At 36.4% G+C, this 25,682-nt stretch overlaps 1 protein-coding gene and 1 pseudogene across 1 annotated transcript in view; both read right to left on the reverse strand.

Annotated features, from left to right (window-relative positions):
• Positions 1-25,682, reverse strand: part of NEDD4 (NEDD4 E3 ubiquitin protein ligase) — a 121,709-nt gene that overhangs the window by 79,728 nt on the left and 16,299 nt on the right. The window contains exons 3-4 of the mRNA XM_021693773.2: positions 16,587-16,665; positions 16,446-16,484 (exon numbers count right to left, since the gene is read on the reverse strand). Coding sequence (XP_021549448.1) covers positions 16,446-16,484; positions 16,587-16,665 — 118 coding nt within the window. The remainder of the gene's footprint in view (positions 1-16,445; positions 16,485-16,586; positions 16,666-25,682) is intronic.
• Positions 20,896-25,446, reverse strand: LOC110583713 (annotated as a pseudogene).

Here is a 25,682-nt window from a genome sequence, read left to right on the forward strand (position 1 = left end):
TTGTCTTTCTCTCATTCATTTATTTCACTTAGCATTATACCCTCTAATTCCATCCATGTTGTTGCAAATGGCAAGATTTTTTTTTTTATAGTGGAGTAATATTCTTGTGTGTGTGTGTGTGTGTGTGTATACCAATCTTCTTTATCTATTCATCTATTGATGGACAGTTGGGTCGCTTCCATATTTTGGCTATTGTAAATAATGCTGCAGTAGTAAACAGGGGTGCATATATCTTTTAGAACTAGTGTTTTCATATTCTTTGGGTAAATACCCAGTAGTGAAATTGCTGGATCATATGTAATTCTATTTTTACTTTGAGGAACCTCCATACTGTTTTCCACAGAGGTTGCACCAGTTTGCATTCCCACCAAGAGTACACAAGAGTTCCTTTTTTTCCACATCCTCGCCAACCTTGCTGTTTCTTGTGTTTTTTACTTTAGCATTCTGACAGGTAGGAGATGATCTCTCATTGTAGTTTTGATTTATATTTCTCTGATGATGAGTGATGTTGAGCATCTTTTCATGTGTCTGTTGACCAGAGCCTGATGAATTTTTTATATACATATACTGTGTCATCATCACCTAGATCAAAATATCAAATGCTCCATTCTATCTTATGTATTGTTTTCTCTATAAACAGTGCCCTCTGGACTTGTTCAACATTGACACTCTGAATCTATCTATCTAAAAATGGTTCCCTTCCATCCAGGAACAACCAAAGAGGCCAACCTACTGGCAGTCATTTGGATGGGCTTCTGGGAGAGCTCTTTCAGTAGGGCTGACTCAGCTAGGAGAGATGTCCCTTCTGCCCCCTTGCATTTCTCTTCCTGCCTTGGTTAGGACAGCTGGCTCTCTTAAAGTCACATTGTGCCCATGGAGCAACTATGGGGATGGAAGCCCCAATCAAGGGTGAGACACCATGGAAATAGAAAAGTAGTGTAAGACAATAATCTTTTCTAAGAAGATATAGAGGAATTTGGGGAGGAGATGAACCTTGAGCTGAAACTTAATGATGGGAAGAATTTGAATAAGAAAATATAGAGAGCATTTCACAGCAAGGAGATCACATGAGGAAAGACATGGGGGCAGAATGAGCATGCTCTAAGGAGATCACACTGATAACATTTTTGTATTAGGAAGTGGCAAAAAATTTTTATTAGTGAGACTAGAGCCAGGCTGAGAGTACTGAAATCCAGAAGAGGAGTTATGACTTGATTGGTAGGGAAGAAAATGAAGCTTTTAAAGGAAAAACAACATGATGTAGGTCATACGTAAATATTATTTTGTCAGTGATACACAAAATAAATGGGGCTGGAGAGAAACCCTGGAGTCCATAGGGACTATGGCTCTAGGGACTCAAACATGAAGTGTGTATGAAAGCTTTGCCTGAGATTGTCCCAGTGAGAATAGGGAGGGAGAAAAGGCCATGAAAAATATTTTGAGGAAAAAAATCAAAAGTCTCAGTGTCTGTCAAAGTACCTGACAGACACTGTAGAAGTTTGACAAATATTGCTAAGAAAATAGGTATAATATCTGATCTAATCAGGCCTCTGCTGCCCTGGCTTAGCATTTAATTAATAGCAGGATTCGCTACCCCAACTATCGTATCTTTTAAATTTATCTTTCCTACTATAACTGGATTGACTTACCTAAGGGGCTGTTTAGGCCATCTTTACTGCCCTACTCAAAAGTTGTTCCCAATGGCCTAAAGAATGAAATCCAAATGACTGAGCATGGAGTGATCCCTCATGATCTGAGTCCAGTTGCCTTTCCAGCCTCATCTCTTACAACCGTCCCCTTGCCGACCCAAATATACATATATACTATGTTCTAATCACATGAGAAGAGGATGACTCACCACTTACTGCGCTTCTGACCTACCCTTCAGTACATGCTAAGGTCTCTCCACTTGAAACACCTTCTCTGCTTTATGTTCAAGCCTTAGTTCAGATGTCAACTTCTCCTTTAAGCCTTACCTCCCCAGTCACTTCTACTCCTCTGTCTTCAGCTTATTACAACACTGGCTACAATCTTCCTTTTATCAAAGTTAATAGGGAATATGTGATATTTCCCTACTGAATTACAAACACCATAAGAGACTTATTGTTTTCTATATATGAGAGGCACACAATAAATGCAACAATACAATTGAACATGTGTGGTGAGAATACTAATTCAAAATGGTAGCCTGAACATGACTATTTATCCTCTCCCTCCTGAGAGCCCATTTAAGTAATAGTAAAGGAGTTTGTAAGAGGTGTAAAACCATTACAGCAAAGATAATATGAGGGCCATTAGCAAGTGGGCAATTTCAACAACTCCCCACTGGATAGATGAAGTAGGGATGAAAGCAGTAAGCAGAGCAGAAGAAGATGAAAACTCAAAACAATGCAATCACCCCAATGAGAGAATGTTCATATAGCACTTTACCTCTGGATGGTCCACACACAGACATACACACACATCATCAGAGTTTCTCTTTGCATCTGATTTCAGCTAGAGGTTTTACAAAAAATGCAACCACCAGTTTTAATATACAAAACTTAAATGGACTCTAAAAATGTAACATATAATTGTTGAATGTTTATGCCTTGTATGTATGGAATAGGTGGTTTTTCTGTTGTATCACTGTTAAGTATGATTAGAATACCAGAGATCACAGATGTACAAACAGCAAAACGGTCTTTAAAGGAAAAACAAATGATTTAGGAAACAAAAGAAAACACTTTAAAAAATTGTAAGTAGAAATATTGGGGAAAGTTCTGAACCCATAAAGCAAAACCAGGATAGTATAAAAAGGGAACAACTGGAGAACAAAGAGGCTTTGGAAGTAAAAATGACTGTTGAATTCAAATACAAGCAACTTAAGGTAAATTTGCAAAAATCTCTCAAAATATAGAACAAAAAGCTAAGTTGAGGAAAGTATGAAAGAAAAATTTAAAAAGAGGGTTTTTCTGAATCCTCAAAATTCAGTGAAAGAATTGGACCCTGATGCCCTAAAGTAGAAGTTGAGAAAACTATGGCTGTAGGCCAAATCTAGCCAGCCACCTGTTTCTTTTTTTTTAAACAGCCCATGAGATACGAATTTTTTAAAAATATAAAACGGTTACATTTTAAATGGATATATAAGTAGCTACATAATAGCCTCGACTTTTGCCTCCAGGCCCAAAAACCCGAAGTATTTACTATCTGTCTCTTTTCTAAAGAAGTTTGCTAGGGGCGCCTGGGGGGCTCAGTCGGTTAAGCGTTTGCCTTCAGCTCAGGTCATGATCCCAGGGTCCTTCAGCTCATAGCCCCCACATCAGGTTCCCTGTTCTGTGGGGAGTCTGCTTCTCCCGCTCCCCCTCCCCCTGCTCGTGCTCTTTCTCTCTCTCTCTCTCAAATAAATACAACTTTAAAATTTTTTTTTTTAAAGTTGGGGCTGACTCCTTTCCTGAGACATTCACTGTATGTTATCTATTAATTTCTCTCTGTATCTAGCACGGTACTGAATAAAACCATCCTTGAAAGGTGTGAACAGTCACTCAAACCATTTTCTGTGTTTTCTCTGGTTCACATGAAGAATTCTTGTTGAGAAAGCCTAGGTGACTCTGCATCCAACCAGTTGGAATTCTCAAATGATAATACAGAGGGAGGAAAATTATTAAAGGAATTACACAAATTTTCAGAGCTGAAGGGAAACAATAGTCTTTAAATTGAAATGCTCACCAAAGGCCCAACACAATGAATTTAAAACTACACACAAAGGCATTTCACTGTGAAATTTTAAAACACTAGAGGGGCACCGGGATGGCTCAGTTGGTTAGGCGGCTGCCTTCAGCTGGGGTCATGATCCCAGGGTCCTGGGATCGAGCCCCGCATTGGGCTCCTTGCTCAGCGGGGAGCCTGCTGCTCCCCCTGCTTGTGCTTACTCTCTCCCTCTCTCCCCCCCCTCTCTCTGTCAAATAAATAAAAAATATTTTAAAAAATAAAAAAATAAAACACTAGGACAATTATGAAACATTTCAGAGAAAGAGAAAAGAATCAAACCCAAAAGAACAAGAAACAGACTTCTCAACAGCAACACGATGCTCAACAATGTTATCATGAAGCCATGCCTTCAAGTTTCTGAGGAAAAATTATTTTCAATCTAGAATCCCATGAGTGGCCAAACTATTGGCCAAACATAAGTTGGCTATTTATTCATCTGTCATAGCTTGAAGTCAGTTTGGGACATGGGTGTGTGAGCTTATTCAGCAACATGGGAATAATGGCCAGAATAACAAACAGAAACAGTTAAAAAGTGGTTTCTCCTGGGAAGCAGGAATAGGAAGAGAGAAGTAGAGCACTAGAGTCTGTCACTTTCCATTATAAGCCCCTTTATACTATCTCAGTTTTAAGCTATGTGTGAATTTTTTCATGAGATAATTCTTATTTATTAAAAATAGGAGTAAAGCTATGATCACAAAAAAAGAGTTTATAGGGTCATATTTACAGGAAAGGTGAAAACAAAGAAACAAAAACTAAAATGCTGGTGATATATTTTTTGGAAAAAAAAATAAGTATGTAAGTCTATAAATGCATAAAATAGTAGAATAAAAAAAATTTGCCAGAGGAGTAACCAAATGTTCAAAGAACAAAGGTATTGGTGTCAATTTATTCTATAGTGTCCATAAAGAATGTGAAGTAATGTTCCTAGAAATTCTGCTGGTGGATGCAGGAAAAAAACAATGCAGGTACATTTCAGAAAGTAGCTTTATTGAGATATATTTCACATACCATATGATTGACCCATTGAAAGTGTACAATTTAATGGTTTTTAGTATTTTCATAGAGCATGCAACTACTGTCACGATTTTAGAACATTTTCATCACCTCAAAAAGAAACCTCATGCCCGTTAGCAGTCGCTCCTAATTTCCCCTCAACCTCACCAATCTCAGGCAACCTCCAATCTACTTTTTCTCTCTATAGATTCATCTATTTTAGACATTTAATGTAATCATATAATATGTGGTCTTTTATAATTGGCTTCTTGCTACTTTTTTGTGGTTCACCCCTGATGTAGCTTGTATCAGTACTTCATTTCTTCTTAGAGCTGAAAAATATCCCATTGTATGTATATACTCCATATTTTGTATCCATTCATCTGTTGATAGACATTTGGGTTGTTTCTACTTTTTGACAATGATTAATGGTTCTATGAATATTCATGTACAAGTTTTTGTGTGGACATGTGTTGTAAGTACATTTTAAAATAAAACTGTGTAAAAGTTAAATGGCTGTGTAAAAGTTAATGGTATTTTTATTTTTATTTATTTCTTTTTTTTAGAGAGAGAGCGTGAGTGGGGGTGGGAGGGCAGAGGGAGAGGGAGAGAAAGAATCTTAAGCAGGCTCCACGCCCAGCACGGAGCCAGACACAGGGCTCGATCTCACAACCCTGAGATCATAACTAGAGCCGAAATCAAGAGTCAGACGCTTAACTGACTGAGCCATCCAAGTACCCCAGAAAGGTAATTTTACAAGAATAAAGCATTATATAAATAGAAGGTATCTTGGCATTTTTATTTACACGTTTTATGTCTGCTTTCTCTATATAGTTATTTTCATCAACAAATATAAAAATAAATTATAGATACATAGTCATGGGGGGAAAATCCAAACAGTAAAAAAGATACATAGTGAATTATAAATCTCTCTCTTATCTTTGTCTCATCCTCAGAGAAAACACTGCAGTTCCTTAGGTCCTTCCAGAAGTATTTTATGCAAATACTAGCATATGAGAAAGCATTTTTTGTTTCTGTTTTTACACAAAGAGGTGCATCATACACACAATGTTCTGTGCCTTTGCTCCTTCATCAGTATATTTTGAAACTAATTCTCTATTAATACATATACATCTCTTTCTTTTCAAATAGCTAATGAGGATTTCATTGTATGGCTGTACCATAATTTACTTAGTGCTTTATTAATGGGGTGTCCCCTACTTCTTCTTAGCTAACAGAATTCTGATTTTATTCAAACAGTGGATGACAATGTGTGTCAGGGATAGATGGCCACTCCCCACCCTCAGGGGCTGAATTCTGATTCTTCTAAGCCTCGTAATTCCATTCTCCTTACCAAAAACTGGGTTAGAAGTACGTACATGACACAATTCTAGCCCAAGAGATAAGAATCAAAGTCTCCTGGGAGAACTTTTGCAAAGGGTGCTTCCCTTTTCAAAAGAGACACGTGGGGGAGAACTCTCCGTTTTCTACCTATGGACATCATTGTGTGATGCTATGACTTTTGGAACTGCTGCAAGCATCCTGTAACCTAGACAGAAAGCCAAGAGAATCCCAGAAAGGCTGGGTCACACATGGCTGTTCAGCTGCTGTGGTCACATCCATTCCCCTATCTGATTCTTATGATTAGAGATAATAAATGTCCTTATTGTTTAAGCCAATATTAGTTGTTACTTCAAGTCTTTTACTTGAACCCAAAAGCATCTTAAATGGTACACTTCCTCAGAGGGGCTAAGTTCCCTATGATCTCCCTGACATTATACCCTAAATGCCTAATATCTCCCTGATAGTCATTTCCTAGCATCTGGTGTTTCCCCTTTCATAATGCTCAGTACACTGGCATTTATTTTGACACGTTCATAGGGGTCCATAAGAGACAGTGAGCTTTGTTGAGGGACTGTGGCCATCTCATTAGCAAACATCAGAAAGTGCCTGGAAACAAATATAGAAAACTATCACACCAATTTTTTATGTGTTTGTAGAGGTGGAGGAGTATAAATATATGGATAAAAACACATAGGAAACAATACCAGAAGATTGCACAGTGATGGTTTTATGGTAATTAAGTTACAGCTGATTTTCATTTCTCTTAAAAATATATATAATACATATTATATATGTGTATATATAAAAATATAATTATATATAAAATATTTATAATTGTTTTATTTGTCAGAATTTCCAGAACCAGGGTCTCTACTACACAGGTAGAAAAAAAGAAAATTTTACTACTTTGAAAAGGACACTCTGACAAACAAGTAATATACTCAGAAAGGGGCTCCTCAAACAGACACAGAGTTCACCTAGAATGGTGTAGTATGCACAACAGAAAGGACCCTGTGTTCCCACATTTTGAGATCCGCGTTTCCCTACAGAACATATGCGTGACCATATACACATTATGTAAATGCAGTTGGCCCTTTGTTCAAACATGGGGGTTAGGGGTGCAGTTGAAAATCTGCGCATAACTTTTGACTGCCCCAAAACTTAATTGCTGATAGCCTACTGTTGACCAGAAGCCTTACAGATAACATAAACATAAATCAAGATAGCAAGTGTGCTTATTGTTTATTGTGTATGTTATATATATTAAATACTGTATTCTTAAAATAAGCTGAAAGAAAATGTTATTAAGAAAATCATAAGGAAGAGAAATACATTTATAGTACTGTACCATATTTATAAAAAAAAATTCCGCATATAAGTGAACCCATGCAGTTCAAACCTGTGTTGTTCAAGGGTCCACTGTATAATATGCTGAGTATGACTACTAAGGATACAAACCAAGCACCATGGGAATATGAGGAATGGAGTGAGCTGTCTTTCCAGATGCTCAGGTACTGTGCTCATACACAGAGTCCATCTTCCCTCCCATAACTTGCCTCCATTAGTCTCATCTGAGCTACTAACTGTCAGTACAGATTTTACTATAATTTGCTATGAAGCATATAGGCACTTAAAGGAGTCTTTCCTGTTTGTTAATCTACCAATAACAGTTCTCTGCAAAAACTTTCTTTGAACTTCATGTTTTCTCAAAGATACAAAGGCTCCCTTCAACTTCTGACCACAATTTCCATTTGGTTAAATGCCCAATAACTGTAATATATTATCTCTATAAATAGAGATATTTAGTTTTGACTGTAATATATTATCTCTATAAATATTTTATGTGAATACATTCAATTGAAAACATTTTATGCTATGTATAAATAATGATATAAATGACAAAGAGGAAAACAGGGGACCACACATAATAATGTCCTTTGTACAGAAAATACTCAATCACCATGTGTTTTCAGTTCTATTCTAGCTGTGATGAATTAGCATTGATATAAACACAGATTTATCTAGTTGTTGTTGCAATAAATTTGCAAAGTTCTGATGGAAATAAATGTGCAGCCTCTGATCCCAGAGTAAAGCAACGCTGGCTAGAACATTTGGGAATAATGAAATTATGGTAAAAGAAACAATGAGTAAAATACAGTAAAAGACACTAAGTTGCTCTATCATTTACAAATGGCCTTCTTATTTTTGTGTTAACATCTCTAATTCAAAAGTAGTACCAATTTTCAAGCATCTTTTCTAGAAGGAAATCAAGATCATCAAAAATAATGAGATTTTTAATTCTAATTTAAAATTTTAAAAATTCTGAATTTTAATTACAATTTAATTTCCTCTAACAGGTATCTTTGATTTATTTTTGGCTTTTAAAGAATCTGTCCATTTTAGCTGTTAAAATTGTTGCCATAAAGTTGTCCATCTTACATTATTATTATTATTGTCTGTGGGATGTACCTTTCATTCTTTTTAAGATTTATTTATTTTAGAGATAGAGAGAGTGGGGGAAGGGGCAGAGGGAGAGGGAGAGAGACAATCTCAAGCAGACTCCCAGCTGAACTCAGAGCCTGAGGTGGGGCTCGATCTTACTACCCCAAGATCATGACCTGAGCTGAAACCAAGAGTCAGTCGCTCAACTGACTGAGCCACCCAGGTGTCTTTCATTCTTGATAGTGGTCATTTGAATTTTCTCTCTTATTTGGGCTAGCTACAGCATATCAATTTTATTAATCTTTTCAAAGAACCACTTTGGTTTCATTTATTTTCTTGACTTTTTATCCATTTTCTATTTCATTGAATTCTATTCTTATTTCTTTCCCTCTACTTTTTTTTCTAAGATAGATACTTAGATCACTGATTTTAAGTCTTTTTTCTTTTGTATATAGGCACTTAAAGGTGTAAATTTGTCTCCAAGCACCAAATTAGCTTATCCCATATTTCGATAATGTTACTTTAATAATCAGTTAAAATGTCTTGTAATTTTCCTTACGATTTCCTTTTTGATCCATGGCTTACTTAAAATATGTTGCTTGGGGCGCCTGGGTGGTTCAGTTAAGCGTCTGTCTTCGGCTCAGGTCAGACTTGGGATGAAGTCTCGCATCGCATCGGGCTCCCTGCTTCTCCCTCTCCCTCTGCCTGCTGCTCCCCCTGCTTGTGCTCTGTCAATTAAATAAATAAAATCTTAAAAAAAAATGTTGCTTAATTTCCAAATATTTGTGGATTTCCCAGGTATATTTGTACTACTGAATTCTATTTTCAGAGAACATGTTGAATCTCAAGCCTTTTAAGTGTATTCAGACTCGATTTATGGCCCAGTATATGGTCCATCTGGGTGAATGTTCCATAGGCATATAAAAAGAATGTATATTCTTCAGGTATTAGGTGTAGTCTTCTATACATGCCAAATGGGCTGATTGATAGTGTTGTTCAGATCTTTTATGTATTTACCGACATTTTTTGTCGTTATTTTATTACTACTGAGAGAGGAGTGATAAAACCTTCAACTATTCTGAATTTATTTCCCTACATCTGTCAACGTTTGCTTTATAATTTTGATGCCCTTTTATCAGGTGTGTCTTCCTGATGACTAAGCCCTTTTATGTTCACGAAATGGCCTTCTTTATCTCTAATAATACTTTTCATCCTAAAGTCTACTTATCTAATGTTAATACAGCCTTACCAGGGTTTTTGTTTGTTTGTTTGGGCCTTTTTTTTTTTTTTTGGCCTAGTGTTTGAATGGTATATCTTTTTCTGTACTTTTACATTTGACCTGTGTGTGTCTCCTATTAAGGGCATATGCTTGAATCTTGCTTTTTTCGGGTACTTATTTAGATGGTTGGCATTATGACCATCATCTTTCTATTTCTATTCTATTTATCTTTATTCCCTTTTATCTTTTTTAAAAATTATTTATCAAGTATTTCTTGGTATTCCATTTTCTTTCCTTTATTGGATTTTTACCTATAATTTTCCATTTTAATTTTTTGTGGCTGCTCTGAGGATTAGAGTATGCACCCTTAAGTATCACAATTGTAACGGCCAGAGTTGGGCCACTTAGATCTCTTTCAAGAGAACCTGCATAGCTGATTGACAGCCTCTGGCTGACCATGCATCTTTGAATCTACCCATTGTGTTCTCCTGGGCATAGCAGGGATCTAGAGCCTGGCCATTCATGCCCAACACAGGATTCCTCTAACAGACCATCTTTCCTGGGAAACTCTCCATCAGCTTGGATAAGACTTTCTCAGAACTGTGCTGCAACACGGGGCTCTTGCTACCCAATCTTTTCCCCTCTCCCTGCACAAGTGTTAGGCCTGCATCATGATGAGAAGGCTCTTCCCATCTGTGTGTCCTCCCGCTTTAACCTTCACAGGTGCTTGCCCAATAAACCTCTTGTGCATCTAATCCCATCTGAGTGTCTGTTTCTTAGAAGACCTAAACCAACCAGATGGTATGGGTGGTGGGGTTTTAGGACCAGTCCACACTTACCTGCTGTCAAGGAGCTCCCCATCCTGAGCAGAATGTGGGACATAGGCAGTCCCTGGCATAACATGGTGATTCAGTTCATAGACTTCTCCAGTGGTATCCTGGGGAAATGCCCTGGCTAAAATTCAGCTTGTACTGAGTCCACTCGTTCTGTGGATCCACCCAGTAGTCATTTCACTGGTTTTCAAGTGTAAAAGTGGGATTGACATACTGGAACTTGGACCCCTCACCACCACCACGTTGAATCCATGGCTTGTGGGATAAGAGCTATCAAAGTGAGAAAGCCAAGTGGAAGTCTCTGAAACTGTCCTCCCTCTGGTCAAGGTAATAAATCTAAAACAACATTGATTATATATGACAACAAAAGCACAAGCAATAAAAGAAAAAATAAACTGAACATCCTCAAAATTAAAAATTTTTGTGCTTCAAAGTATACCACCAATAAAATCAAAACACACAATCCATGGAATGGGAGAAAATCTTTGCAAATCGTGTTTGACAGGGATTTGTATCTAGAAATACGAAGAACTATGAAAACTCAAAAACAAAAAGACAAATAATCCAATTACAAAATGGGCGAAGAATCTAAACAGACATTTCTCCAAAGAAGATATACAAATGGCCAATTAACTCATGAAAAGATGTTCAACATCATTAGCTATCAGAGAAATGCAAATCAAAACCACAATGAGATACCATTTCACACCCACTAGGAGGGCTGTAATAAAGAGACAGATAATAACAAGTGTTGTCAAGGATATGGAGAAATCAAAACTCACATACTACTGGTGAGAATATAAAGTGGTACAGCCACTTTGGAAACAGTTTGGCAATTCCTCATATGACCCAGCAATCCGACTCCTAGGTATATACTTCCAAATGAACATATATGTCCACACATTATTCGTAATAGTTAAAAAGCAGATACAACACAGATATCCATCAACCGATGCATGGATATATAAAATGTGGTTATCCATACAATGGAATATTATTTGGAAATAAAAAGAAATGAAGTACTGATACATGCTATAACATGGTTGAACGCTGGAAACATTATGCCAAGTGAAAGAAAGCAGACACAGAAGACCACATACTGTATGAAACCATTTATATGAAATGGCCAAAATAGGCAAATCTAAGACACAGAGAGTAGATTGGTGGTTGTCCGGGAAGAGGGGCAGGTGTTGGGGAAGAATGGAGAATGACAGCTAGTGAGTATGGGGTTTTTTTTTCAGGCTAATGAAAATGTTCTAAAAGCTGATTTTGTTGATGTTTGCACAATGCTGTGAATATACTAAAAACCACCGAATGGTACACTTTGAGGGGGTGAATTGTGTTATGTGAATTATATCTCAATAAAACTGTTTAAAAAAACAAACAAAAATCTTGCAACCTGGTGGAAATGTCAAAGATTAGTACACCACTAAAGCCCTAAAGGATACGAGGATGGTTCCTGTAACAGGTTCATTTAATTCTCCAGTCTAGTCCCTGCAGAATCCAGACAGACTTTGGAGAAGGACTACACATGCAAGCTCAACCAAGTAATAGCTCCAGTCGCCTGCTGGTTTCCGAACACAAGGAGTCCAGAGTGCCCTGGCATTAGCTGAAGACTGTGGTATGATGGGATTCACTATGTCCCCTGGTTGAGTGTGCTCCCTTTGGGAACTCAGACCTCTACCTCAGTAAAGCCCAGAGTTCCAGGGTTGGGAAGCATATAGTCCTCCAGTGGGTCTTTGGAAATGATGACAGGTAGGGCCAGTCCTACTTCTACTCCTTTGTTCCGGGTCCCGTGTATACTTTCTGTTGCAATCACAGCTTCATATTGAAGCCTCTGGTTTAGTGAATAAACTGGCACCCCATCTTTGCAGACTATTGCCTCCATGTTGGTGCTTCAGTTGTGTTCCTTCAGTAGGCTGTTCCAGTGTCCTGTGAGGCTCCTGCTTCTGGATGATGTGGCAGGTGATGCAACCAATGGATCCCATGCTCATGAGTTCATTCCTGCACCTCTTTCACTATGAATTGGGTCCCCTGGAAGGTTGAAATGTTGTGTGGATTTCTATCCCTATAAAACATCCATCTGTAAGCCCCCTGACAGTTGTGCTGGCTGAGATTCTGCAGACTGGAAAGGCAAACCCATACCCAGAAGTAATCTGAGAACAAATTACTGGCCCTTCCAGAATGGAAGGGACCCAATTTAGTAAACTTACCACAAAATGGCTATGGTTTTATTTTCTTAAAAAATATTTGTCTGGTTTTGTTATCAGGGTAATGTTGGCCTCATGAATGAACTGGGACATGTTCCCTCCTCTATTTTCGGCAAGACATTGTGTAGAATTAGAATTATTTATTCCTTAAATGTGTGACAGAATTCAGCAATGAAACCGCCTGGGCCTGAAGATTTCTTTATTGGAAGGTTTTTAACTATTTTCAAATGCAGTTTCTCTAAGAGCTACAGAACTTTTCAGGCACTTTTTTTTTTTTTTTTAAGATTTTATTTATTTATTTGAGACAGAGAGAATGAGAAAGAGAGAGCACATGAGAGGGGGGAGGGTCAGAGGGAGAAGCAGGCTCCCCGCCGAGCAGGGAGCCCGATGCGGGACTCGATCCAGGGACTCCAGGATCATGACCTGAGCCGAAAGCAGTCGCCTAACCAACTGAGCCACCCAGGTGCCCCTTTTCAGGCACTTTTTATCTTCTTAAAGTATACACATCTTTTAAAAGGAATTGGTTGATTTCATCTAAGTTAATGAATTTATGGACACAGAGTTGTTCACAGCATCCCTTACTATTCATTTAATGTCTGTAGGTTCTTGATGAATTTGCTCTATTTTTTATTTGTTGTTGTCTTTTTGGCTATATCTATTATTTTTTAGTGGTTACACTAGGGGTTACAATATACATACTTAACTTTTTGCGGACTACTTAAAGTGAATATCAAGCCACTTTAAGTAATACATAGAAGCCCTACAACCAAAAAGATTGCTTTATCCTCACTCTCCTATGTTACGGTTGTAATACATATTATACCCACATAAATCTCACCAGTGTTATAATTTTTGCTTTCAACAGCCATTAATATTTTAAGTTACTCAAGAGGGGAAAATAAAATATTATAATAACTGATATTTACTCTTTGTTGCTTTTTCTTCATTTCTGAGGTTAAATTTACCTCTGGTATCATTTACCTTCAGCCTAAATAATTTCCTTTAGAGTACGTCTACTGGCAATAAATTCTCTTATTTTTCCTCAGCTTAGAATACCTTTATTACACTATCATTCCTGAAGGATATTTTTGTTAGATATAGAATTCTGAAAACCTTTAGCTATTAAATAATTATTCCTCTACCATTTTTCCAGGCTGTATTCAAAATTTCTTCATTATCTTTGGTTCCAGCAATTTGACTATGATGTGTCTGAGCATGATTTTCTTTGCACATACTCCGTGTTTTGCTGAATTTCTTTAATCTGTGAAGGCATTTCTTTCACCAAGTTTGGAAATTTCTGGCCATTATCTCTTCAAGCATTTTTTTCCACCAATGTCTTTTTCTTCTTCTGAGACTTCAATGACCCAGATATTAAGCTCTTTTAATATTGTCCGCAGGTCCCTCAGGCCCCACTAATTTTTTTTTCAATCTTTATTTTCTGTTCTTCAGATTAGATCATTTCTACTGCTTATCTTCAACTTCACTAATGCTATTAACTGTTATCTTCACTTTGCTATTGAGCTTATTCGGTGAGTTTTAAAATTTCAGGTATTATATTCTTAAATTCTAATATTTCTATTTCATTCTTTTTTGCAGTTTTTATTCTCTGCTGAGAATATCTATCTTCCCACTCATTTCAAGAGTGTTTACCTCTATATCATGGGGCATAAATATAATGGTTATAATAGCTGTTCTAATTTGGTAGTTGTTCTACTACTAAATTCCAATGTCTGCATCATCTTGCTATTGGCATTTGTTGATTGTCTTCTTTTGAGAATTGGTCATATTTTTGTGGTTTGTTGTATGTAAAATAATTTTAGACTCACTTTGAATATTATGTTGTGAGACTTTGGATCCTGCTAACATTCTTAACACCTTTACAGTTGTTCATAGCATCAGGTTAAGTTCAATGCCCTATTACTACATCATGGCTAAAACCGGAAGAGTAAAATTTTTTGTCTTGAAAAAAATAACAATAGCTGAATACCTCTTTAATGTGATAAAAAAAAATCAAAGCCTATGTTTAATGGAGAAAAGCTAAATTAATTCCCATTAAAATTGGAAACAAGACAAATAAACATCCATCCCTATTACACCTAATTATTAGTTGACACGTGCAAGCCAATGATATTAGAAAAAAAAGAGTAAGAGGTACAAAAAAACTTCAATACATTGAAAACACATATATTTCTAAGAAAAACACAACAAAACAAGTAAAATAATAACGAAAGTGTAAATAAGTAAAACACTCAACCACTTGGGAATTTTAAAATTCTCTCCTAAGCAATACTTGTGCCAAGAGGCGATCAAAAACAGAGGTTACCAAATCTGGAATTTATGCTGGTGAAGGTAAGCCAGAAATTTAGCTTCATTTTCCACCATATGACTATCCAGTTGACTCAATACTATTTCCTCAAGAATCCAAAATTTCCAAACTGATTTAAAATGCTGTTTTCATGCCATCCTAAATAGGGTAAGGGAGACCTCCTTCTCTACATAAGAAAAACCAGAAGCACCCTAGTTGGTGCTGTTGGCTGGATCTTCAGTAACAGCTTCTCAGATTTGCTTCAGCAATTTCTTCCCTTCCAATTCACTTTATTAAAACAAAACAAAACGAATAAAAAAATCTTCAAATGTGGGATACAGAAGAGAGGCTTCTATTTTCCTGACTGAAGTCCGGTGTGGCACCATACAAGCCTCCAGGGAGGCTGGTGTTTCAAGCATGGTCAGCTACGTCAAGCATTGCTGAGCATGTAAGTAGGGTGAGATTAGATGAATGTGGCAACACAGAGGTCAGTGGTGACCTTAGTAAGAGCAGGTTTATTCCAATGATGCAGGTGTGAGTTAGATTAGAGTGGGTTAAGGAATGCATTAGAGAAGCAGATACGATGGGGGCAGGCAACTCTTTCAAGAGTTTCAAGATTATTCAGGTGAACAGAGAAATAAGTTCAAAGCTAAAGGGGAAGATGAGGTCAAGGCAGGACATTTAAAGGATGGAATGTACAAATGGGAACGATCCAGCAGAGAAGGGGAGATTGCTGTTTGCATCTCTATCACTGCTGGGAGGGTGTTGATTCTGGCATCAGCAATGACTCTGACAAATTGGTACAAAGAGACATTGTCAACTTGAGGGCCCTCCTGAAGAGTCTGAAATAACTGCTGATCTGGAGTTTGTTCTTATGGTATAGGGAGGAAGGGTGAAGGGGAAGGCAGGAATGTGAATGAAGGGTGTATAAGAAGAAATGCATCTACTTAGTGGTAGGCCTTCACCATCTCTTGCCCAGATCAGTCTATTCAATAAATGACTGGGGAAACACAAATATTGTATGATCTTTAGGGGAAAACACCAAAATCTGCTAAATTGGAATAAGACTACCATACAGTCTCTAAATCAGAATTAAAGTAGAATAAGATAATTCCAGGTCTATAATTGTCTTTTACCTCTTTGTTGCCCTACATACATTTTTTTTTTTAGATAAATGGTTCCAAGACCATGTCATCAAAGGGATACCTAGATTTAACTCTTTTTAAATTTTCAAAAATCTAGACAAATTCTAATAAGATACATTTTAGAATGTTATAAATGGTAACTTATCATTCAAACCTACTGAGAAAAATTTTTTGCTGTTTTACTGAAATAAAATACATACTTACTCTGAATAATATTTCTTCATTCCATTTTGGATTCAAAGTCTAAAAGACAACAAACATAGTATAACTAATTTTTTTATATTTTGTCATATAAAAATAAAACAAACTATATTTAAAAATTTTTTGAATACTGCTAAGTCTAACCTTTTTAATGGTTTTTGTTTGCACACTTGTAAAAACTCCATTCATTGGGTCATATAACGTCACTCTCACATAAGGATCACTGTTAAAATAAAAAATAAATAAATAATAATTGTTGTTTATTCCCAAACTCAGTTTGCTCAAACTATAAAAATCATAGATTTTTCCTTGTTAGCAATTTCTACAATTACTTCCTACGCTTAGAAGGAAGGGTTCCTTAGGCAGAAGTAATTAGAGTAATTTTTCCATCTTGTTAAAAAGCTAAAGTACTGTGTTAGTGAAATAGACAAAGAATTGGAAAGAAAACCTTTTAATCCAATTTAGTGATTTCTAACCTTTTTAGATTTTTTGAAATTTTGTTCAATTTTTATTACATTCTTTCTTCTATTGGGTTAAGATGGTTAATTTAATGATTCTCAAGACTAGCTTTGCAAGACCTCAGGTTGTTCCAAGTTATCTCATGGGTGTAAACTTTTTTTCTTTTTTTACAAAATAAGACAAAGTGCTTTCTGTTGAAAATAATTATGTGTCATGTAACCCTTTCTACAAAGAGACATGGAAAAAAAAAAATCTTGTGATATTTAAATTTGCAAAGCAAAGACTGTAGACATTTTACTTGTCCATGGTCGAATTTCTCCAATTTCCTCTGGGGATCCTAAAAACTCATGATTCTCCACCACCAACTCCCCCTCCATTTCCTCATACAACCTTACCTCTTACTTTAATTGACAAAAATCAAAGCCATCAGACCACTCCCAACATCCTGGTATTTATCATAACTCATCCTTACCCCTAACCTGAGTGATGCAGGTATCGTGCCCCCTGTTTGAGGCCAATTCCTCTTTGCATGTTCCTCCCACCTGCTCTGGGACTTTGCATCATCTGTTTTCACTTCTCCCTTTTATATTTTCAGCTTTTCTTTTGACTTTTTTTCTAATCATATAAATACATTTTTAAACTCCTCCCTCCTTAACTCTCCCTCCTTCCTCCAGCAGAGTGAGCTAGATTGTCTTTCTTCCCATCTCAAAGTTTCCAGGAAAATAATCTGCAATAATATTAATAATAATAACGACTAATTTATATAACAATTACTCTGTGCTAAGCACCATTCTAAACAGTTTATATATATATATATATAATAACTACCTATGAGGTAGGTATGGTTATGGTTATTGTCTTTATTTGGTACAGAGAGATAGGTCAGTCAACTCATCATAGATCATACCACTAGTAAGTGCAAGGATGAGAACCAACACTCAAGCATCTGGCTCCACAGGCCATGTTCTCAGCCATAGAGCCAACCACCTCCCTTTCTTAACTTCCTCAACTCCCGCTGCTCTTGAAAGCCCTAGAATTTGGTTTCTACCTCTTTCCTTCTGACCCATTCCTCTGAAACTGCTCTCTAAAAGTCACCAATTTGCTAAAGCAATCAAAACTTCCAGGCACTTATTTTGTTGGTCCTCTCTATTTTTGATACTACTGATTACTTTCTCTTTGAAACTAATCTCATTTGCTTTCATGACACACCCCCTTTCTGGTTGTCCTCATCCTATTCTAACTGTTCCCTCTCGGTCTCTTTCTTAGGCTCCTCTCCTGCAATCTACCAGTTAAATACTGAAATTCCCTAAAGTATTGCCCTTGGCCTTTTGTTCTCTCAACACTTTCCCTTCACAATCTGATCTGTGGCTTTAACAACTAACTACGTACTCTCAAATATAAATATTAAATGTGAATGTAAATACAAATATATATCCTCGATCTCACCACCCAGCTAGACACTTTCACCTGGATAGTCTGTTTCACTGGATAAAACAATGTCTGTTTCAGAGTTTTGCTTTTTTTTTTTTTTTTTTTTTTTCCTTTTCCACATTACTTATTCACAGTCAACTAGCTACACGAAGGGGATAAACGAATTAGTAGGAGCTTTTGTGGAAAATGGTGTATAGGTGGGACAGTGGGACTGGAACAAAATAATCTTACACATAATCTAATAATCTTAGAAGATTTACAGATATCCTTTTTAAAAAATAGTATCCTCTGAGGGTAACAGAGGAAGATAAAATCATCATGAATAAAATAAGCTAGCAACTTCATATCAATGCATGACCCAAAAGTCTCAGAAAATGGTTTGCATTTACAGATACTCATGCAATACCTATTTCCAACACAGAAAAATTAAGACTAACACTGAGTAACAGATTAATACAATGCGGAGGGAAGTTGAGTACATGAAAATAGCTATCATCTGGTAGCAAAAACAGATTTAAGCTGATGTTAATATCAAAATTAAAGACATTCAAGTAAATTATGCCAATACATTACAACTATTATTCCTAACATTGTAAGAACTTCTTATTGTTCCTACTCAGAACTAAAAGGTCTGAGAAGGGTTTGGCCCATTTTTTAATCAGCTATTTTATCACATTATTTTTGAGTTGTAAGAGCTCATTACATATTGTGAATTAAAGTCTTCTATCACATATGCTTTGAAACTATTTTCTCCCAATCTGTGGCTTGCCTTTTCCTATTCTTACCTGTGTCTTGTAAACAAAAGTTTTTAATTCTGATGAAGTACATTTTAACATTTTTCTTCCTTTATAGTTCATACTTCTTAAGTCCCATTCAAGAAATCTTTGTGTAACCCAGTAAAGCACAGATTTTCTCCTATGTGTCCCTGTAGAAGTTTTATAATTTTAGCTCTTATTAATTTTCTATATGATGTGTAGTAAGGAACGAGATTCATTTTGTTCCATAGAGATAACCTGTTGTTCCAGTACCAAAGACTATCCTTCTCTTGAATTACCTTTACACATTTTGGAGAAAAACAACCAGCCATATATATGTGTGAGTGCGTGTGCGTGTGTGTATGTGTGTGTGTTTCTATGCTCTTCTATTCCACTGAAAAATATATCTATTCTTATGCCAATGCCACTCTGTTTTGATTACTATAGCTGTATAGTAAGTCTTGAAATTAGGTAGGTAGCATAACTTCTCCAATTTTGTCCTTCTTTTATGAAACTGTTTTGGTTTATTCTGTTTTCACTTTCCACAAAAATAATGGGATCAGTTTATCAATTTCTCCAAAAACACATGCTGGGATTTTGACTGGGATTGTGCCAAATCTAATTAATTTGAAGAAAGATGAAACTCTAACACAAGTGAATCTTTCAATCCATGAACATAGCATATTTATCCATTGATTTAAATCTTCAATTTCCCTCAGCGATATTTTGTAGCTTTTGTGTACAGTGCCTGCAAATCTTTTATTTCTTTTTTTTTTTTTTTAAGTAGGCTCCATGCCCAGTGTGGAGCACAACATGGTGCTTGAACTCACAACCCTGTAATTAAGGCCCGAGCTATGATCAAGAGTCAGATGTTTAACCAAATAAGCCACCCAGGCGTCCCTCTGAGTTTTATTTTTATGCTATTGTAAATGGATATTTTAAAAATTTATTTTCCAACTGTTCACTGATAGGATATAACAATATAATCGATTTTGGTACACTGAGTTTGTATCTTATGGCCTTTGGTACGCTGTACCAAAAAAATCTGTCTAGATTTTTTTGTAGATTCTTTAGGGCTTTCCATGTACATAATCATGTTGTCTGCAAATAAACAGTTTCCTTCCTTTTCAGTCTGCATTACTTTAATTTCTTCTCCTTGCCACATTATACAGCTAGGACATCCAGTACAGTGTTGAATTAAGTGTAAGAGCACAAAACCTTGTCTTATTCCTGAATTTAAGTAGAAAGCATTCAGACTGTCACGATTGAGAATGATGTTACTATTGTTCTTTTTTTCACAATAACCTTAATCAGGTTTAGAACATTCCCATCAGTCCCTAATTTGTTAGGAGTTTCTATCATGAATGGGTGCTGAATTTTGCCAGATGCTTTTTTGCTTTCATTGAAACGATCATGTATTTTTCACTTATTCTATTAATATGATGAAATACACTGATTAATTTTTGGATGTTAAACCAGTCTTACATTTTATTCTCAGCTTGCTGAGATTTTTTTTTTTTTTTACCATGAACAGGTGTTGGATTTTGTCAAATGTACTTTCTATGCCTACTGAAGTAATAATGTGTTTTTTTCTTCTGTACCATATTAATATGATGAATTACATCGATAGATTTTAAGATTTTATTTATTTATTTGAACGAGAGAGAGACAGCATGAGTGGGGGGAGGGGCCAAGGGAGAGGGAGAAGCAGGCTCCCCACTGAGCAAGGAGCCCGATGTGGGATTTGATCCCAGGACCCTGAGATCATGACCTGAGCTAAAAGCAGACACTCAACTGACTGAGACATCCAGGTGCCGCTGATAGATTTTTTTTTTTTTAATCAGAACATTTATTATTGTGGTGACTAACTGTTGAAATCCTGAAGATGAACTGGAAGCCCCAACAGAGTTTAGTTGTTGTTCCTTCATGGAATCCATGCTTGAATCTGCGGTATACAATTTTTTTTTTTTTAAAGATTTTATTTATTTATTTGACAGAGAGAGACACAGCAAGAGAGGGAACACAAGCAGGGGGAATGGGAGAAGGAGAAGCAGGCTTCCCGCCGAGCAGGGACCCTGATGCGGGGCTCGATCCCAGGACCCTGAGATCATGACCTGAGCCGAAGGCAGACGCTTAACGACTGAGCCGCCCAGGCGCCCCCAATTTTTTTTTTTTTTAAAGATTTATTTATTCATTTGAGAGAGCGAGAATGAGAGAGAGTACATGAGAGGCGGGAGGGTCAGAGGGAGAAGCAGGCTCCTCGCTGAGCAGGGAGCCCGATGCGGGACTCGATCCGGGGACTCCAGGATCATGACCTGAGCCGAAGGCAGTTGCTTAACCAACTGAGCCAATATAATCGATTGTATAACTTCTCCAATTTTGGAGAAGGCGCCCTGCGGTATACAATTTTTGAGTGCCTCATTCAACCAGTCCCAGTGGTATTTCGTCTTTTAGCTTTGGCTAGTTATACTCTCTCTTCTGCTTGACAGGATAGCCACATTTGCCATAGGTCGACTTCTGAAGGTAGTAGGCCTTAGAGCTACAGTAGCGGCATACCATGTGCATCTTACTGTGACGCTTTCTAAATGATGACGTCCCCTTGGTCACCTTGTTTCTTTAGCTGAGACCACAGAGGCGGGAAGGGAAGGCACTTCCACTATATCCTACACTGATAGACTTTTTTTTAAATGTTGCATAAACCTTACATTCCTAGAAAAATGCTCACCTGATCATATATTAATATATATTGGTCATTATAGGGCTATTCAAACTTTCTATTTCTTTTGTGATTAATTTTGGTAATTTTTGTCTTTCAAGGATTTTGTCTACTTCATCTAAGTTGTGTACAATTCCTTATTGGTATGAAGTTGTGCACAGTGTTCCTTTTTTTGTCTTTTTCAATTCCATAGGATCTATAGCAATGCCTCTGCTTTCATTCCCATTATGGTAATTTGTGCCTTCTCTCTTTTGTTCTTGATCAATTCTAGCTAGAAGTTTAAAATTTTATTGATCCCTTCCAAAAAGAAGCTTTTGACTGTAATGATTTTTTCCTATCATTATGCATTTTCTACTTCACTAATTTCTGCCCTTACCTTTATTATTTTCTTCCTTCTACTTACTTGGGAATTAATTTGCTCTTCTTTTTCTTATTTCTTAAGATCAGAATTCAAATCATTCATTAGATTTTGCTCCTTTTCTAAATTAGGCATTTTAAATCTATACATTTTCCTCTAAATATTACTCTAGCTGCAGCTCCAAACTTCTGATATTGCTGTATTTTCATTTTCATTCTGTTCATTCTGTTCAAAATGTTTTCTACTTTCTTTTGTGGTTTCTTCTTTGACCCAAAGATTATTTAGAAGAATATTGTTTTATTCCAAATATTTGGGGTTTTTCCAAATATCATGATGTCATTTATTCATAATTTAATTCCACTATTATCATCCTCTATATAATCCTCTATATAATTTCTCTATATAACATCCTCTATATAATTTCAATGTTTTCAAAATTCCTGAAACTTGTTCTAACATGGTCTACGTTCTAACATGGTCTGTGTCCCATATGCACTTGAAAAGAATGTGAATTTTGCAGTTGTTTGATTTATTGTTTTATGGCCCAACATATTTTATGGCTGACAGACTCTAGGGTAGCTCCTATTATCCCTACTGCCTAATGTTCATGCCCTTTGTGTTATCCTCTCCTTAAATGTGGGAAGGACCTATGTATTCTAATCAATACATTATGGCCAAAGTGACAAAATATATGTGATTGTATTATGTAAGATTGTAATCCATCTATGCTTAGAGACACCCTCCTTTGCTAGCTTTGAAAAAGTAAGCTGTTAGCTTGCAAGCTGCTGTATGAAAGTCATGAAATAAGGAACTTAGGGTGGCCTCTGGCTGACAGCCAGCAAAACTGAAGCCCTCAGTCTGGCAGCTACAAGGAACTGAATGCTATCAATAACCACATGAGTTTGAAAGTGGATTCTTCCCCAAATAAGCCTCAGATGAGGCCATATCCCTAACCAATACCTTGACTGCAGTTCTGTAAGACCCTGAAGCAGACAACAAAGCTAAATCATGCAAGGATTCTGACCCACAGAAACTGAGATAATAAGTGTTTGTTCTTTTAAGCTAAATTTATGGTAATCATAGTCATGCAGAAATAAATAATACAGTTATGGGCTATGCTGGTGAATGTACTACATCCACTTGAAAATAGTGTATATGGGTAGTTGTTAGAAATAGTGTTTGTTCCTTATTTTGAAGTTGTTCATAATATTGTTCAAATTTGTTTTTGTTGATTTTCTAATCTAGTTGTTTCATCTATTGCTGAGAGAGGCGTTAATGTCTCCACTAGGATTGTGGAATTTTGTATTTATCCTTTTAATTCTGTCCAGCATTGCTTCATATATTTTCAAGTTCTGTTAATAGGTACATATTTATGATTGTTTTATAATTTATTTGTGATTTATGATTGTTATGGCCTCCTGGTTACTCTTTCATTGTTATGACATGTCTGCAAATATTTTCTTTTTTTTTTTTTTAATTCTTATGTTAATCCCCATACATTACATCATTAGTTTTAGATGAAGTGTTCCATGATTCATTGTTTGTGCATAACACCCAGTGCTCCATGCAGAATGTGCCCTCCTCAATACCCACCACCAGGCTAACCCATCTTCCCACCCATGCAAATATTTTCTGGTGTTGAAATCTATTTTATCAGATATTAATAAATCCACTTCAGTCTTTTTATGCTTACTGTCTATGTGGCATATTTCTTTGGGTCCATTTTATTTCACCTTATCTGTGTCTTTATATTTTAAATATATCTTTTATAAACAACATGTAATTGGGTCTTGTTTTTCAATCCATTCAAACAACCTCTGCCTCATATTTACCTTAGTCCATTAATGTTTAATGCTATTATTGATAAGATTGGATTTAGGTCTACCAGTTTATTATTGGTTTTCTATTCTTCCCCTTCCCCTTTTTGTCTTTTTCTCGATCACTTAGATCAGTTATTCTTCCTTTCCTGGGCTTTCATTTAATTATTTTTTCAGGAATTTCATTTAAAAATGTCTGCTGGTTTTTTATATACAATTCTTTACATTACTTTTAGTGGTTTATCTAGATATTACAAAACACACCCTTAATTTTTTATTCCACTTACATTTAATATTGTACCACTCTAATAAACATTTATTTAGTTGAGTAAACAGGTCCATAACTGTTTTTGAGGAGCTGGAGCTATATATTAAATTAAGAAATTGCAGATTAGGATCTACTGAGTGAGGAGGAATAAACCACCCATATGGGTGGTTGACAGGTAGCTCCCTCAGCATCTGAGCTCCCACTCTGTGGAAGTGAAAACCCCAGGGTCATTTTGATTGAAGGCATTTTTAATATACCCACATAAAGGAAGTAAAGCACAAGATTTGTTACTTACAGATCCCAGAAATGGGAGGAAATGGGGAGGAGCAATGAGACAGAGGAAAGGCAGTCCTCTGTTACCAGGTCATGAGAGAGCAGGACATGAAGAACAGGGTGGCAAGCACCTATTACTTATAAAGTGGTTGGGGTAGAGGTCACTAACTTTTTGTGGTCTTAACTCTAAGTGGTTATTTTAAAAAGGGTGTCCTGGGAAAAGCATAGCAGTAACTTGCGGCAGGAATCCTAATCTCAGGTCCTTATTTAAATGTCCAAACTTGGGGTGTGAGCAGGGTTGTCATAATGTAAAATGCCTCAGCAGCAACTAAAAATAGTTGTTCTTTTTGTGATGATAACCCATACCCATCACTATCCTTTATGCTATAGGTATTATATATATTCCATCTATATGTAATAAAAACCCTGCAAGAAGTGTTATAAGGTTTTCATATTCCCATTTCCTTATTCTTTTTTGAGGATCTGAGTTTCCATCTATTATTTTTTAGCTGGAAGAACTTCCTTTACCTCTTCTTATAGTGCAGGTCTGCCAATAATAAAATCTCATAGTTTTACCTGAAAATGTCATTATTTTGTCATCACCCTGAAGGATATTTTCACTGAATACAGAATTCTGGATTGATGATTGTTATTCTATTGTTCCAATTTCTTCTGGCCTCCATAGTTTCTTTGGAGAACAAAGCCCTTAATTGAATTGTAGTTCCCATGTATGTAATATGTCATTTTCTTCTCTTTCTTCTGTCAGGATTTTTCTTTACACTTGGCTTTCAACAGTTTGACTATGATGTGCCTCAGTAGTTCTTCTTAGTGTTATTCTGCTTGGGATTTTTGAATACTATATATTTGTATCTTTCATCAAATTTTTAAAAATTGGCCATTATTTCTTTAAAAAATGTTTTACCTCATTTTTCCCCCTCTCCTCTATTTCTAGGACTTCAATTTCATGTATGTTAGATTGTCTGATATTATCTAAGAAGTCCCTGAGTCACTGTTCATTTTTAAAATTTTTTTCAATCTTTGTCTCTCTCCCTCTCTCTTTTTTTTTCCACAGGCTCCATACCCAGTGTGGAGCCCAAGGCACGGCTTGAACTCCCCACCCTGAGATTGAAACCTGAGCAGAGACCAAGAGTTGGACACTTACC

Source organism: Neomonachus schauinslandi, chromosome 9 (assembly GCF_002201575.2).
Source record: "Neomonachus schauinslandi chromosome 9, ASM220157v2, whole genome shotgun sequence".
NCBI classification, from domain to species: domain Eukaryota; kingdom Metazoa; phylum Chordata; class Mammalia; order Carnivora; family Phocidae; genus Neomonachus; species Neomonachus schauinslandi.